General features: G+C 41.9%; 1 protein-coding gene across 2 annotated transcripts in view; it reads right to left on the bottom strand.

Moving 5' to 3' along the window:
- The window catches only part of GRB14 (growth factor receptor bound protein 14), a 158,401-nt gene that overhangs the window by 43,955 nt on the left and 96,811 nt on the right, over positions 1 to 17,635 (bottom strand). For both annotated transcript variants that reach the window (XM_030210563.1, XM_030210564.1), the window contains exons 6-7: positions 16,682 to 16,792; positions 15,615 to 15,710 (exon numbers count right to left, since the gene is read on the bottom strand). In XM_030210563.1, the coding sequence (XP_030066423.1) occupies positions 15,615 to 15,710; positions 16,682 to 16,792 (207 nt within the window). The remainder of the gene's footprint in view (positions 1 to 15,614; positions 15,711 to 16,681; positions 16,793 to 17,635) is intronic.

Genomic DNA, 17,635 nt, shown 5'->3' with positions numbered 1-17,635 from the left:
CTGGCTCTCCTCCTGCGTCTCCAGGGCCTCCTCCTCCTGGGCCTCCTCCTCCGTCTCCAGGGCCTCCTCCTCCGTCTCCAGGGCCTCCTCCTCCTGGGCCTCCTCCTCCGTCTCCAGGGCCTCCTCCTCCGTCTCCTGGCCCTCCACCTGCTCCTGGCCCTCCTCCTGCTGCCGCCCTGTGTATGTAAAAGGATTGTGTTTGAGATCAGCACATCCAACATAGCTTACGTAGCTGGCCTGAGGAGCTGGCTGGCCTGAGGCAGGGGATGGGGTGTGAGATGCATGAGATGAGATGACAGGGAACCCTGGATGCTGGTCTGACTCAGACTACACAGGCAGATCACACTCATTGCTGAGCAGCATGTTTGCATAATGATTTGTGATTCTGCTTGGCTGACCATTTTGGGGTTTCCTTTATTTTTGTTTGGGGGGGGGGGGGGGGGGAGCGCATCACTTTAATATGAGGCAATGACATCCAGTAAGAGTAGGACCAGAAGCAGCACTACCATGAACGAGTATCCACCCCAGAAAGGGGGGTACAGAAGTGAGGCATGTCATCTCATTCATCTCATCTCAGAACAGGTGAGTTGGAAGTTGCAGCCACACTCACGGGAGGGTAGCGGCAACCTCAGGCCTTGATCTGGGACAGAGGTGTTTTGACCTACTAGTTGCCTATTAGCCACTTGGAACGTGATATTGTACAGGACATATGCATTATGAAGTCATTTAGAAATGAGTACAGGTGCCCTGTTTATAATACTTATGCTGATCTCTGATCCGCCGTCTCATGGCCCGGATCATGTCGGGCCTTTGCAGCCGGATGCGGCGGTACCTACGGCGGAGGGACTCCAAGTCCCTCCTGATGCCAAATCTTCTGCAAGATATAAGTTTGTAAACCAGGCGTTAGGGGATGGGTCTTCTTGCCTTCAGCACACAAATAATCATTTGTACATCAAATAGAAGACATTCTGAACGCTTCTTGTGGGGGGGACATAACATTGGTACAGATGATGCCATACAGGTGGACGTGAGGACAGAGAAATTTTTGTGTGTAGTATTGTAGGGATGTGGGAATGTTGTTTATTTCTACTACCTGGATTCTATTAATGAATGGGCATGTATACATATCAGTGATGACCCTTGAATGCAGACTAGAGTTTGTGGTTACACTGCTGAGGGAGCTCTTAGATGTATAGCTGCAGGAGAGAGGGGGGGGACACCTACCTCTCTATCTGGTCTCTGATGTAACCCCAGGTTTGTATGCACAGATTCCTGGGGGGCAGATGGTGGTGCCTGGGGAAAAGAGCACGCCTGTGCCTTAGGCACAGGGTCACCAATAGCAGGTTTTCTGCCACAGAGAAGTTGGGCTCCCTTCTCATCGCCATATTTTTAATTGAATACAGGAAAACGTGCCTCGCCTTATATGGCCGGCCATGCCGTGATGGTCAGCCTTAGGCTCCATATATGGTTCGCCATTCCATATATGGATAGGTTAGTACGTGCACGTCCACATGGCTGGCTATGACGCATGGCCGGCTATGATGCATGGCCGGCTATGATGCATGGCCGTCATGCGTGCGGGGTCTACGTGTGGAGTTTTCCTTATATGGGATTTTTCATTTATGGATCATTATCAAATATGCGAACTTCATCCACAATATATTTCCCGTACCTGCATGTTCTACAAGCACACTGCATGTAGTTGCGAACATCCAGATAGAGAGAACATTTAAGGAACAGTGAAAACTGTCAAGTACAGTAACGTATTATTTGTCACCACTACCGTATTCTTCGTATACTTTGGCCGTCCCTGATTTGGCCGGTTTGAACCGTAATAATGGAATGTTTAATGGCGGCCTTTTTGCTATGCTTTAGCCGGATTTAATTTGGCCAGCTTCTACCGCGATAATGGTATATCTATGGCCGCCCTTATGGCCGGCCATCTCGTTCGGAAAATAAGGTTTGCTCCTCTGTTTCATGGAGCCGGCCATAGCGATGGCCGGCCATCTATTTGGCCGGCGCCGTTCGATAATGCCCCTCTAAGCCTCCCCAGCCGCAGCAGGAAAGAGTTAGGCGTCGGGCGGGCGAGCGGCGCCGTGAGTCTCCCCTTTCCCTCCCCTTGTTTACTATCTGCCCCACGCCATCTTTAATTTACCTGCGTCCCAGCGTCGGCCCGCCGCGTCATTTCAAAGCCCGCCCTGCTGCCTGTCTCTATTCTTCCCTCCCTTCGCGACGTGTTCCTTCGGCAGAGTCCCACCCTCGAGGAAATGATGTCAGAAGGCGGGACTCTGCCGAATGAATCACATAGCGAAGGGAGGGAAGAATAGAGACAAGCAGCAGGGCGGGTTTTGAAATGACGCGGCGGGCCGATGCTGGAACGCAGGTAAATTAAAGATGGCGCGGGGCAGATAGTAAACAAGGGGAGGGAAAGGGGAGAGGAGAATCGCGCTGGCGCTGGGTATGGATGGAGGAGGGGCAGGGGACAGAAGAAAATTCAATTGCTGGATATGCATGGAGGGCAGGGAAGAGGAGGGTTGCTGGAATGGGTGGATAGAGGGGATGGCAGGGGAGAGAGGAGGGTTGATGGAATGGGTGGATAGAGGGGATGGCAGGGGAGAGAGGAGGGTTGCTGAAATGGGTGGATAGAGGGGATGGCAGGGGAGAGAGGAGGATTGCTGGACATGGGTGGGGGGGAGGTCAGGGGAGAGGAGATTTGCTGGACATGGGTGGGTGGCTAGAGGGGAGAGGAGGGTTTCTGGACATGGGTGGATGGAGGAGAGTGCAGGGAAGAGAGAGGAGGGTTACTGGACATGGGTGGCAAGAGGGGAGAAGAGGGTTGCTAGACATGGATGGCGAGACGGGAAGACAGGAAGGAGATGCACATGAATGAAGGGGAGAAATTCTGGACATGCATGGAGGGGAGGGAAGACGGAGGAAGGAGATGAGATTAGGGAAAAGGGAGAAAACCTGCACATCGATGGAGAAAATAGGCAGAAGCTGGATCCACTGGACAGTCAAGTCTGCAGAGGACCCAGCTTTTACTTACGCATGTAAGGCAAGAAATGAAGAAGAAAGGCAGAAAGTAAAGAAATAAATGGAAAAGAAGCCCTGGAACCGGAGTTAAGAGGACAGATAGCAGCAGAATCGGATACTTGGCCAGCATAATCAGAAAAACAAAGTCACCAGACAACAAAGGTAGAAAATATTATTTTATTTTCATTATAGTGTTTGGAATATGTCCACTTTGAGAATCAGGTGCTCAACATTAAAAGTTTATATTTATTTACTTATTTATGGCATTTTATCCCACATTAAACATGAATTAGGGTGTTTTGAGGCTCTACATGAGAATTGTGATATTATGATCCCTTGTTTCATATTGTTGACGGTCTCCATTTTTCGTATGGGTGGTATATTGGTGTATTAGGTTCTGCCCAGTGTATTATTTATGGTACAGTAAGGTTCTGAGTGTGTTTTTGCACAAAGTTGTGCATATTGTTTTGCAGTTGAGCGATTGTGGTTAGTATATGCTTTGAGCAACCACTTTATTCTTTGGCATATGATACATAGCTAATATCTAAATTTAATAAGAGGTATTAATTGTGACTTTTATTTTTATTTATTTATTTTTTCTGTGTGTTATCAGACAATTATGGATTTAAGCTCCACCCCTGGCCCCACCCCTAACCCCGCCCCCTTTAGCCTCCCCAAACAGTTGGGCCACCGACCACCTATGGCTGCGCTCCTTTGAAGCTGAAACGGCTTTCAAGATGAGCTCGGAGACGCTGGTGCCCGATGACTTGCGTGCTTTCTCCGCTCCAGCCGGCTTGTTCACCTTTTTGTTAGCCGCGCTTGGAGCCGCCATTGGTGCAGCGGCTGATGCTGTTGCCACTGGAGCGGTTTCTGCCATTCTCCCTTTCGTTCTGAGAGGGAGGGAGGCGCGAGGCTGGCAACTCTACAGAGTTCCCTCGAGGGCGGAGTGATTACGAACCCTCATGTGGTTGGTCACTGCTGCTTGTGACGAACCCGGAAGTACTGATATCAATTCAGGAGATGGATAAAGAGAGCACAAATGCTCAAGGTTCCAGTGCCACGGAGTCAGCTTCAGAACGTTGGAGGTGCTTTTTATATTATAGGATGTTCTATCTCTTCATTATGTTTCTGTAGTTTTGATTTACTATGACTATCCCTAAGTGTAGGATTCTTACTTGAAATGTTGGGGGGGGGGATCACTTCACCCACAGGTACTGGGTGGGCAATATGTTTTAGTCCTCCTCCGGCAACCAGTAAGGGGTGGGGTCGCTCTCTTATTTTGAAAATCCCTGTCTTATAGGACTGAGCAAGTTTTAGCTTATGACCATGGCCACTACTTACTGGTGAAAGTCTGGGTGTGCAGCCATGAGTTCTTTCTCCTTGTGATTTATGGCCCCACTCCCTTTTCAGCTGCCTTTTATCCATCCCTGCTAAAACAGCTCCATCCTTATGCACAACGTGATTTGGTAGTGGTCGGGGATATGAATCAGGTAATCCAGCCCCAGGAAGACTGCTCACGAGGACAAAGGGGAGGTAAGGGGCAAAGCCCAGGTATGGGGATGTTATCTTCTTTGGTGACAGAGTTGGATTTAGTTGATTGCTGGCACCTCCTGCACACTTGATTACATGCACCTCTTCAGGTCCCACGGTATCTGGTCCTGTCTGGACTATGTGTTTATTATGCGACACAATTGTTTCCATCTCTTCCGCTGCCATGGACCTTGGAGGAGTTTCCAACCATTCTATGGTCTGGGTGGACGTAGATATCCCGGTGCATCATCCACCAGTTGGGGGGAGTGGCAATTTTCTTCTTGAGAAATAAGGGATTTTTTTTTTTAACTTAGTGGATAGGTGGGATGACTTTCTGTTTCATGCTGACCACCCCACATTGTTTTGAAATACAGCCAAGGCTATTTTGTGTGGCAACAGTACTTCCTTTCATTATTTCACTTTCTATACCGCTCTTACTAACTGGCAGACCAGGGCAGTGTACAGGCTAAAAAATTACAAATATTTATTAGGAATGGAACTACAATTTTGGATACACTAGTCTCCACAACAAAAAGATTGTAGCAAGTATTGTTAATTTGGAAGCCCAATTATGCCAAGCAAAGCAGGCCTTTATTTGTTCCCTTTCCCAGATTACTAAGGAAACCTATTTATTCACCCAGTGCGCTTAATATGTTAATACACAAACATACCACATGCAGTGCCCTTTATTGGAAATATAAATTTTATAAGTACAGGAACCAGTCTGGCAAGTTGTCATCTCAGTTTGTCAAGACTTGGGAGGCTCTCAGGCAATTCATTCCCTTTGTGCAGCAGATGATACTATCACAAATTGCACCGATGCCATAGAGAAGCTTTTACAATAGCACTTCCATGGGTTATATATTGATAAGCTTTTGGCTCTCAGCTCTTGCCTCATTTCTTGATGGGGCTCATTTGCCCTGCCTCCTTCCAGAGGGTTCCAAAAAACAACAAGGCAAACGATCTGCAAAATCCAATATGGAAAAAGAAGCCAGCAGATCAATATAACATCAGAAAGATTTTATTGAAGATACCGTATGTAAACAAATTGCCTGACACAGGCCGTGTTTTGCTCACCAAGGGCTGCGTCAGGGGCTACAATAAACAAACAGATTGAATTATAATAAATAAAACATCAAATTTAAAATATAAAAACAACATACTTAAAATATAAAAACAACATACCACCATAGTTTCTCATATATTCATGAACAAATAGATAATGTATAAGGTATAAAATGATAATAAAATGTTATACATTCATGTATGTAAAATCTAAACATGAATAAATATGCGGTGTACATAGAAAGGACCACTTAATACAAATAAATAAATAAATAAATCATCCCATCAAATATCAGTGCCCTTGCTTTGCTGTTTTTATGTATATGTTCTTATATAGATATTTATTATTTATTATATATATGTTGGGAATTGTATACATGTTTATATATATATACATTTTTTTAATACATATAAGCGTTTTTTGTGATGGGATCTGATTGTTTATTGCCCCTGCCGCAGCCCTTGGTGGGCGAAACACGGCCTGTGTCGGGCAATTTGTTTACATACGGTATCTTCAATAAAATGTTATATTGATCTGCTGGCTTCTTTTTCCTTCCAGAGGGTTTACAGGTTCTTAATCAACATATTTTGGCTAAAGAATTGCAGTCAACTATCAAATCATTGAAAAATTATTCTGCTCTGGGAAGTGATGGCTTTTCCGGGGAATTTTATGTCTTCCAGACAGAGTTGGTGGGAACTCGGTTAGAATATTATACTATGGTAGTGGAGGATGGTCATTTTTCTTTGCATTTCAATACTGCTAAGATTGCATTGCTTCCTAAGCCACACCAACCTCAAGATAGGGCAGACTCGTATCACCCTATTTCTTTGATTAATGTTGACATTAAGATCTTGTCTAAAATTCTTGCCACTAGACTGGCCTCATATTTGCCTCAGCTTATCGGTTCTAACCAGATTGGCTTTGTTAGGGGGCATCAATCAGTCATTAATGTTCAGAAAGTTCTTTTGGCTCTCTCCTATTGTCAGGCAGTGGAAGAGCCAGCCTTTGCTTTAAGCTTTGATGCCGAAAAAGCATTTGACCAAGTTAGTTGGGATTTTTTTATTTCAGGTTCTCCCTCAATATGGATTTGGGGTTGGTTCTTGTGGGCTATTCAAGCTTTGTATTCACAACCAGTGGTCCAACTCAGTCAACGGGGAGAAAACATCTCCTTTTTTGAAACAGTGGGGCACCAGGCAGGGATGCTCGCTTTCTGAGCTTCTTTTTGTTCTGTTTTTGCTAAGGGTAATTAATTCAGATCCACAACTACCTGGGGTGGTCAAAATAAAGCTATAGCTTTTGCTGATGACTTGTTGATTTTACTGACTAGTCCTCAGCAAGTGCTTCCCAAGTTGTTAAAAACTATTGAAGATTATAGGGCCTTCTCTGGATTTACGTTAAACCTGGCTAAATCAAAAGCCTTGCCAAACAGAGAGTGTAACCAGCATACATAGAAATTACACAAACAAAAAAAGCAACACTGGGCCTTCAAGACTGAGACAACAGGAGTATTTTATTGATAAATGGCCCTTACCATTATTGGCTAGTGTGCACTCAGATTAGGATGGATAGTTTCCTCTTCAGTGTAAGGATCACATCCTTTGCTATCAGAGCGTTCTCATCCCCATGTATTTTGGTTCCCTTTATTCTATTAATGTGAGTCCGCTTTTGGAGGAAACCCATCTGAAACTTCAGGTAAGGAGGTCTTATCCTCTCTTGCTGTGGGGCTGGATAGTACTGTTTAAAATGATCATGGTTCCGAAGTGGTTGAATGTAATTCAGATGTTACCTTTATTTTTGTACCACCAGGATGTGAAACATTTGAACAGAGCCCTGCAACTTTTTCTTTGGCAACACAAAAAGCCCCAGTTGCTAATGGAGAAATTGCAGATTCCCAAAGCTCATTGGAGCATGGGTTTGCTCAGCCTCTGTAGATTGACCATAACCAGTGGGATGAGGAACCTTAATGACTGGTATTGAGGCATTCAAGATTTTTCTTTAACAGAGCTGGAAAACAGACTTGGTCTCCAATGTGCACTTTAGCTATCTGCTCCATGCCAAGCATGAATTTCCTCTGAGTATCTTTAAGAAATATCCTGTTTTGAAATTGGGGAGGGCAATTTGGCATTGGGTATGTAAACATTATCATTTCTATTCCCATGTTACTCTCTTTCTTTCCATTTGTAATAATACAGATTTTTCTCCAGATGTGGGTTCCACAGTTTTTAGCACATGGGCCTGGATAGGTGTCAAGTACCTTCTGCCGATTGTGACTGAGGATGGCAAAATGCATCTGTTTGTAGAACTTCAGCACACATTTCACCTACCTGACTGATTTTTTTTTTTTTTTGCTAATCTACAGTTAGACATTATGTTCATTCTTTAGCCAGGGAGGACTTGACCAATGATGTTCAAGAAACTATCTTGAATATTTATACATTGGGTTCACAACAATGAGTGCTAACTTTTACCATCGATATTTGCAGGACACCATAGCAACCTTAGATTATGTAGCACTGGCCAGAGTATGGCATGCTGATTTACAGATGGAGATTTCTTCCTCATTATTGCAAACATTTATTCTTAAAAACCAAAAGTAGGTGGACTCAGTGCCCCACCGTGAACTGCATATGCCCTCCTATTACATATTGCTTCTCTTCAGGTGGCGAGGGTGGGTCTTGTATCCAAAGTGGCTTGCCCTAAGTGCCGTGCTACACCTGCTACCTTAGGACATATGTTTTGGACTTGTTTGACAGTGCACAGGTTTTGGACGCAGCTTTTGGGTGCTTTTCATAGTATGTGGACATTTTCTGTTCAGTGTACACCCTTAGTTCATTTTGGCTCTTTATGTTTTTGATGCTGGAGTTCCTCTGGGAGGAAGAACTTTCCTTTGTACTGTGATCCTGATGGCACTGGAAGTAATCTTGTATGATTGGTTATCTATGGTGGAACCTTCCATGCAATGTTGGAGATCTTACAAGACTTATCAGATGCACCTGGAGCGTCTTTGAATCCATGATACTACAGATGCTCGTGGAACTGGGGGATTGGGCATCCAAATGGCAGATGAAGTTCAACGTTGACAAGTGCAAAGTAATGCATGTGGGAAGGAGGAACCCGAATTACAGCTATGTCATGCAAGGTTCTGCTTTAGGAGTTACGGACCAAGAAAGGGATCTGGGAGTCATCGTGGATAGGACGTTGAAATCTTCGGCTCAATGTGCTGCAGTGGCTAAGAAGGCGAACAGAATGTTGAGTATTATTAGAAAAGGGATGGAAAACAAGCATGAGGATGTTATAATGCCATTATATCGCTCCATGGTGCGACAGCACCTGGATTATTGTGTTCAGTTCTGGTCGCCTCATCTCAAAAAAGATATAAAGGAATTGGAGAAGGTGCAGAGAAGGGCGGCAAAAATGATAAAAGGGATGGGACGACTACCCTATGAGGAGAGGTTAAGACAGCTAGGACTCTGTAGCCTGGAGTAAAGGTGGCTGAGGGGTGATATGATAGAGGCCTACAAAATAATGAGTGGGGTAGAGCGGACAGATGTGAAGCGTTTGTTTCCTCTTTCTAACAATAATAGAACCAGGGGACACAAGATGAAATTAGAATGTGGTAGGTTTAAAACAAATCGGAGAAAGTTTTTCTTTACTTAGCGCATAGTTAGACTCAAACTCATTGCCGGAGAAGGTAGTGACGGCAACTGGCCTTGCTGAGTTTAAAGGGGGTCTGGACAGATTCCTGAAGGAAAAGTCCATTGATCATTATTAAGTGTTGGTGTTTTGCCAGGTTCTTGGGGCAAGGATTGGCCACTGTCGGAGACAGAGTGCTGGCTTGATGGACCTTTGGTCTTTTCCCAGCGTGGCAGTGCTTATGTACTTATGTAACTAAGTTCTGTGCTACTTGGGAACCCTTATGGCAAATGCTGTCTTTGCAAATCTGTAGCAGACTTTTAAACATGTGACTGTTCCCCTTTTTTTTACAATGGTACCATGGTGTGTTGGGGGAAGGGAGAGATTTAACAAAAGAGAAAAATTTAGCACCTATTTCACTGTTTTCATTGTTATTGCTTTTGGATGCGTTGTCTGCTAATATTGTGATATTTGTTTAATAAAGATGATTGAAACATAAAATACCACCATCACATATATTGTATGTGCCCATATGTTAAGTCTGTGCCTTCAAGCTAGGTGCATTCTGTAGGATTTGTGCTAGTATTTAATAAAGACACTTAAACATGCCTTTATAAAATAGGCAAAAATTAATCACCTTCCTGCCCAGTTAACCTAGGTGCCCTGCTATAAAATTACACCATTATGTACATATATATGAAAACTGTTTAATGTATAATTATATTTAGAATAGATTTATTCATTTTTAGTCTGCCCTTATCCAGAGTAGATTACAATAAAAACATTCATAAAATATACAATAAACAAAAATACAAAAACAGCAAAAAAAACAAGTCACATCAAAAAGATACCACTTAAACAGGACAATGAAAAGCCTTAAACAAAAGAAAATCTCTTAGGTGCTTCCGAAATGCTGACTTCTAGGTCTTCCATTTGAGCTGCAATGGCACACTGTTTCATTCAGTAGGGCCATGGATAGAAAAGGTACCCATCCTTGTGAGTTCCAGGCACAAATGTTGTAATGCAGGAGTCACCAGCATATGTTGATGCTCTGAGTGCAACTATCATGATGGCGTATACCACTGTACCCCAGGTTTCAAATAAGAAGCTGAATCTTGGTAAATAGCTTAATGAACCATAATCAACAACTTACACAGAATCCTCCATTGCACTGGTAAATATGTCTAATGTTTTTACAGTACTGTTCTGGGAGGAATGCAGTTGATATGACCATGACTGTCAAGTTTAATTATCAAAATTTGGGAGGGGTCACATATTTGAATATTTGTCTAGGGTGGTTAATACTCTGACTACGTGTACACTATAAATTTTAAAACGTATGTACATAGTTTTAGGCAGAAGAAGTATTCATAAAATCAACAGGTATAAGGAGATTCCTTTAGACCTCATTCTGTACAATTGATCCTACTGTTTTAATTTAGGTGCCTATATCTGGTCTCTGTTTCCCATTTGTGTCTGTCTGTCCAGTTAGACTATAAGTTTCAAAAAGTAAGAGCAATCTATTACCTATCTGTAAAGCACTAGGGATATGCATTCATTTGAAGCTATATTTCCCATGTTATTTTATGTAGTGTTTTGCCAGAAATGACAGGAAAAGAAAAAACAGAAAAACAGAGAGGGGTTCGCACTCTCCACAGCAATCGAACACAACAAAAAAATGGAGTGGAGAGGACCAAATATGAAGAGATCAGTCGCCACACCCAAGGGTAAGATGCTCCAGAATAACCTTTATTAGGACCCAACACGGTCCGTGTTTTGGCTAAATCAGCCTTCTTCAGGGGTCAATCAATAGATGTTCGATAGTATATCGATTGATGAAGCATTAGACAATCAACTGATTGAAATCACAAAAACCTTGACAAGCACTTCGTATAACACGCTGCTGCAAAATAGAAAGCGCGTTAAACGAAGTGCTTGTCAAGGTTTTTGTGATTTCAATCAGTTGATTGTCTAATGCTTCATCAATCGATATACTATCGAACATCTATTGATTGACCCCTGAAGAAGGCTGATTTAGCCGAAACATGGACCGTGTTGGGTCCTAATAAAGGTTATTCTGGAGCATCTTACCCTTGTGTGTGGCGACTGATCTCTTGATATTTGGTCCTCTCCACAGGAAAAAAAAAAAAACATTTCAGGTTTTTTTTCTGGTCAAAATGTGCACTATTTGTGCATAGTATACACTCTTTCTGAAGAGTGCACACTATTTAAGATATTGCCCCTGAAATGAAAAAAAAAATAACAAAACAAAAATTCAAGTATATGACACAGAGGGGCATTTTTGAAAGAGACGTCCAAGTTTTGATTTGGACGTCCTCGCAAAACATCCCGATCCAGGGGCGGGGAAACCCATATTTTCAAAACAAGATGGACGTCCATCTTTTGTTTCAAAAATACCGTTAGGGATGTCCAAATTCTTAAATTTGGTCGTCTCTAGACATGGACGTTTCTGATTTTCGGCGATTTTCGAAACCACGGACGTCCATCTCAGAAATCCAAATGCAAGCCATTTGGTCATGGGAGGAGCCAGCATTTGTAGTGCACTGGTCCCCCTGACATGCCAGGACACCAACCGGACACCCTAGGGGGCACTGCAGTGGACTTGGAATGATCAAACCTCTCAACTCTAAAGTTAAAACTATGTACATAATAACTCTGCCCCAACTCATAATATAGTGGAACCCAATTCTCTATCAAGCCACTGGCTCATCCCACCCCCACCCTTCAAGTAAGCCCTATTATTAGGGTCATAGCCTGACTCACCTACTTACTGATCCACACATACCTCAGAAAGGGTATGCCCTTCAACATTACTGCTCTTTTTGTGAATTTGTCCCCCTTCAAATGACTCTCATCCATCTTTCATCATCCACTGTCATTAATTCTCCACTCAACATAACACATCCAACAAATAACAGAAGAACTACCCTCCATGGGCATCACACAGAAAAAAACACATGAATAATGTTGAGCTGGTTGATGTAGTGTATCAAGATTTTCAGAACACTTTTGACAAAGTTCCTCATGAGAGCCTCCTGAGAAAATTAGTCATGGGATAGGAGGCAATGTCCCATGGATTCGGAATTGGTTATTGGACAGAAAACAGAGGATAGGGTTAAATGGCCATTTTCTCAAAGTGGAGTGCCGCAGGGATCTGTACTGGGACTAGTGCCATTTAATATATTTATAAATTATCTTGAAATCAGAAGGACAAGTGAGGAGATTAAATTTGCAGATGACACAAAACTATTCAAAGTTGTCAAAACACATGCAGATTGTGAAAAATTTCAGGAAGACCTTATGAAAGTGTAATACTGGGCATCCAAATGGCACATAAAATTTAATGTGGACAAATGCAAAGTGATACACATTGGGAAGAATAATCTGAATCATACTTACCTGATGCTAGGGTCCACCTTAGGAGTCAGCACCCAAAAAAAAGATCTAGGTGTTATTGTAGATCCCAAAATAACAAACAGGATGCTTGGAATTATTAGGAAAGGGATACAAAATACATTCAAGAATATTATTATGCCTCTGTATTGCTCCATGGTGTAACCTCGCCTTGAATATTGTGTTCAATTCTAGTCGCCGTAACTCAATAAAGATAGAAAAGGTTCAAAAAAGAGCATCCATAATGATAAAGGGGATGGAACTCCAAAGAGGTTTGAGCTCTTCAGCTTGGAAAAGAGATGACTGAGCTGGGATATGATTGAGGTCTATAAAATCCTGAGTGGTGTAGAACAGGTAAAAGTGAATCGATTTTTCACTGTTTCAAAAATTAAATAGACCAGGGAACACTCAATGAAATTAAATGAAAATACTTTAAAAACAAATAGACGGAAATATTTCTTCACTCAAAGAATAGTTAAGCTCTGGAATTTTTTTGCCGGAGGATGTGGTAATAGCGGTTAGCATATCTGGGTTCAAAAAAAGTTTGGCGGAAAAGTCCATAGTCTGGTATTGAGAAACACATAGGGGAAACTACTGTTTGCCTTGGGATTAGTAGCATTGAATGCTGCTACTATTTGGGTTTCTGCCAGATACTTGTGACATGGATTGGCCACTACTGGGCTAGATGAACCATTGGTCTGACCCAGTATGGCTATTCTTAGGTTCAAACACCCTGCTCCAAGTTTACATTAGGTTTTCAGTGATAACGGTGGCTTTGTTTTGTGTGCTGGTTTCTGAGCATTAGGAGGGAATAGGAAATTACCTCATTAACATCATTTGACTGCATTTGCATGCTATTTATGCTAATCTTTGGCATGCACATTGTTTCCTGCCCTAGAGCCCTCTGAGCATTCTGCATTCACCAACGCCAGCACTAGTCTGTCGCTAATCGCCTCTAGCATTGGCATTACATTTTGAGCATTGGCCCATTGGTATCTGAAGTAGGATGAATAAAATTGCAGGAAGCAAGCACTTTAGAGTACTTGTAATGTTTGAGATTTAATTAAGCAGCCTTGAGATTGTGTGCACAGCTATTGCAGGGAGTCTATTAAATGTCATTTGAGATAGTGCAGCTGCAACAGACAATTTAGTTCTATGCAGAAATATTTACATTCCAGAGAGGCACAGAACAACAGAATAGAAACAAGAGTGAATGTTTCCTACTGGGCAGAACTAACACTGGTTCTCCTGGGGCAGATTACGAAGGAGAATGGGCATCTCTTGCAGCTTGGCCAGCAATTGATGCTGCAAATGCCCAGGCAGCTAAAACATCTTGAGGTTGGGAAACCTTTGTGGGAGATTTAATATCTCTCACAGCTTGGCCAGAGATTGATGTGTTCCCTCCCACCGTGAATGTGGGAAGGGATGCTGAAGCATACTTGTGTCAAGGCAAATATAGGAATGCAGCAGAAGAAATTATGAAACTTCTCCTGTCAGCTCTCTGTGAAGCTACAAGACTGATTGCAAATTTAGCTGAACTCCATTCACTAAAATATATGGTCATGCTGTTTAGGGAGGGGCTGGAATTTGCAGAGGAGCAAGTTCAACACTTAGAATACAATTGTGTCAGTACAGATACACAGCTAGGAACACTATCATGAGTGAATGATATTTATAAACCAAATGGTATTTGTAAACCAGAACAGTTATAGAGAAAATTAGCTCCCATAGTTGAAAACCAAATGTGCTTTATCTTTTAATCAAAATGCTGTGGATGCAGTCATCCAGAATAGGAATGTTGAGCTGACATACTAAATCATAGAAAGACACACCTTCAGAAATGTGGGGGCATTTACTGTTCCTTTTGGAAAACAAGTGCAAAATACAAACAGCAATTTATTTGGATTTCACATCTATGCAAATGCAGAGTAGCATTTTTAAAGCAGGAAGGAAGGGGAGAGAAGCCCTCTGCTATCCTGAGAAGTCTAATGCAGGACAGTCCAATACAATCACATACAGAGAAAACAGAAAATTTGTGCCTTATGCTCACAAATCATCAGTTATAGGAAAGCACATAAATCATGCTGAGGAGCCCCCTATTGTTTCTTTGCCTTCAGATGATAACCGTGGTTGTATGTTTGATCATATTCTAATTGTACTGTGATTGTCCTCTGATAAATAGCAGATACCTGTGATTCAAGATTACCAGCAGGTAATAAAGAGCTAAGTGTATGATTATACCTTTTTTGGGGTTTCTGAGTGAGATTTGTTTGCTCCTTGCAAAAGATTCATACTGTCAGTTGTAGCCTCATCTAAATCATTTGTGCTCCTGGAATAGTGCATCTTGGGTATGGGTTTCTGATTTTTACACACACACAGGAGTTTGTATCTCTATATGATTGGTTTAAATAAAATGCGTTCAGTCACATACCACTCTGGAAGGTCTTAACTAAAGATAGTTCTGTGAATCGTTACCCAATTCTTTCTGCAAATCTCTCACTCTTTCCCTATATGAGTCTCCTCTGAATTTATTTCACATACCAAGTTTTCCCAGTACTAAAGAAACTTCATATAACAAGTTTTCCCAGTGCTAAAGAAACTTAAGAATTCTATCTAGGAATCAGGTATCTTAAAATGCCTTTTAGCGTACATATTACCATGCCCATTGTAACAAAGAAATAGTGAGGTCATTTGTTCCAAGGTGATCATTTTAGAAGACCTGCACATCTCTTGGGTGTGCATAAACTAGCATTTAGATGTGTATATTCATTGTGCATACCCTGAAAACTTACTGAAGATCCCCAGGACAAATTTCAACACTCTGTTCTATAGAAATGTCACATTCTATAACTGCATTTCAAAGATTCTAATTCATTCCCGTGATTAGAAATACTATTACACATAAATAATAGAACAGGATTTTCAGAATAGATATTACCTTAAATAATCGAACTGCTGTCATCCAGCAAGTCCTACTCTCTTCATCCTCAGCACAGAACAGTTTCAGGTCCTTTGTTCCTCCTGTTTTGTTAGGCTAGAAGGCCACAGCACATTGTTTAGCATTAAGTCATATCTTCAAGATAATACCTGTTGAAATAAAAGCTACTAAAATTCTCCTATTTGAAAGTAGACAGATTTAAAATCCTATAACTGTCAATGAAAATGAGCATCAAACTAAATATTTTAGGGGACAATATGTTTGTATTGGTGAAAACATACATAAAGGGCTCAGTACTTAAAAGCATTTATCCAGATAGCAACAACCTGCTACCCGGATAATTGTAGCTGGCAGGTCTATTTCATGATTTTCAGCTGTACTACCTGAATGGTGCTGCTGAAATCATTACTAACTGCCCTGGGTTTATTTATTTGCCCTTATATCCCATTTTCCTGATCAAAATAGATCATTCAAAATGGTTCACAAGCATATAAAACAATAATAGTCCAGAACAAAGAAATAAAAGTTACAGAAAAGAAATAATAAAAAACAAAATAACCAGCCATAATCAACCCACTTCAATCTAACATTCTATTGACAGAGTGCTGGGGCAGAGCATGGGCTGTCCTGAGAGTTATTAAGATCAAGGCCAGCCCTAGAATTAGGCAAAATAAGCAGCTGCCTAGGGAGGCACAATTTTAGGAGCAGCAAAATTAGACCTGCATTAGCCATGAAATAAACACATTTACAACAATTTCTGAGCAGATATAGACATATGCAGTGCTATTTCTGCACTACAGGGGTTGGATCTGGGGGCCTATTTTTTAAAGGCAGTTAGGGCCTAAAAATAGGCTTCAAATAGGCATTTTGTTTTACTTCTTACATAGGCGTCCTGTTATAAAATCAGTCCCTGCTTATACACTTTTATCTACATATAGAGCTGATCATTTTATAAAAGTCTGTTTCTATATGTAAAGGCACTGCTTTGCCTAAAAAAAACTTCCTGTGGACTGATGAATCTGTAAGGAGAGTGTGTACTGTATTGATAACTGCTCAACTCAGCATACCTTAAAACAGAATCCATAGTTGGTAGGTGCACCATACATCTTTTTGCCAGCTAATAATATATAAATGTCACTGCTGCTAAGTTCACTGAAAAACTGCAGATGTCTGGGTTCCTACAAAGACAACAGATATCATGTACAATAAGCCAAAACCAAACAGAAAATAGATTACTGTAACACATTTTAGTTCTGGGTTTCTTTCAGTCACTGGCATGTATATGGAGATGTGATTAATGTAGCTCATGTTATTTTAGATTAATCAAAAAATGTTATCTTTTCATATTACACAGGAGTATCCATCCTGACACCCCCCCCCCCCCCCCCCCCCCCGGTGCCTTTTTATCTGGTTATTCCACAATAAAGGCTTTTAACAACCCTTCATTGCGTTTGCTTCTTCGTCATCAATCCTGCATATCTGTGCAAGTAGATGGAGCTTATTGACCAAATGTGCATTAAGATCATCAGATATATGCAGTTTAAAATTTTGTCCCTGTATGACTATTGGTTGGCGGAGTTGAGAGATAAAACCCCTCAAATATGTTGGTTAACTGCTTTAGAATAGGTTCCTAGCCACTGAGCTGTGCACCAATCCTTTTTTCATTTCTTTCTTCAGAAATTGAAAACATTGCAATCTAAAGAGTTTTTAAGTGATTTTTTTCTTAAAAATGTTTCGTGCTGCATAAATTAGCTTTTATTGTTGATTTTTATTGATAACTAGTAAAAGAAGCCCGTTTCAGAGCAAATGAAACGGGCGCAAGCAAGATTTTCATCGCCAACACCCCCCTCCCTCCCTGGGCAACCCCTTCGTTGTTCTGGCATTGCTCCGCCCCCAACGTCATGACGTTTGACGCGAGGGCGGGGCCCGGAGCGATTTCCCCCCCCCCCCGCCTCCCTGCCTGCCAACCCCTTTGTTGTTCTGCCATTGCTCCGCCCTCGAGGGCAGGGCCCAGAGCGATT

Source organism: Microcaecilia unicolor, chromosome 7 (assembly GCF_901765095.1).
Source record: "Microcaecilia unicolor chromosome 7, aMicUni1.1, whole genome shotgun sequence".
Classification (NCBI taxonomy): domain Eukaryota; kingdom Metazoa; phylum Chordata; class Amphibia; order Gymnophiona; family Siphonopidae; genus Microcaecilia; species Microcaecilia unicolor.
The sequence above is the reverse complement of the archived record's forward strand: the minus strand, read 5'-3'. Positions and strand labels throughout refer to the sequence as shown.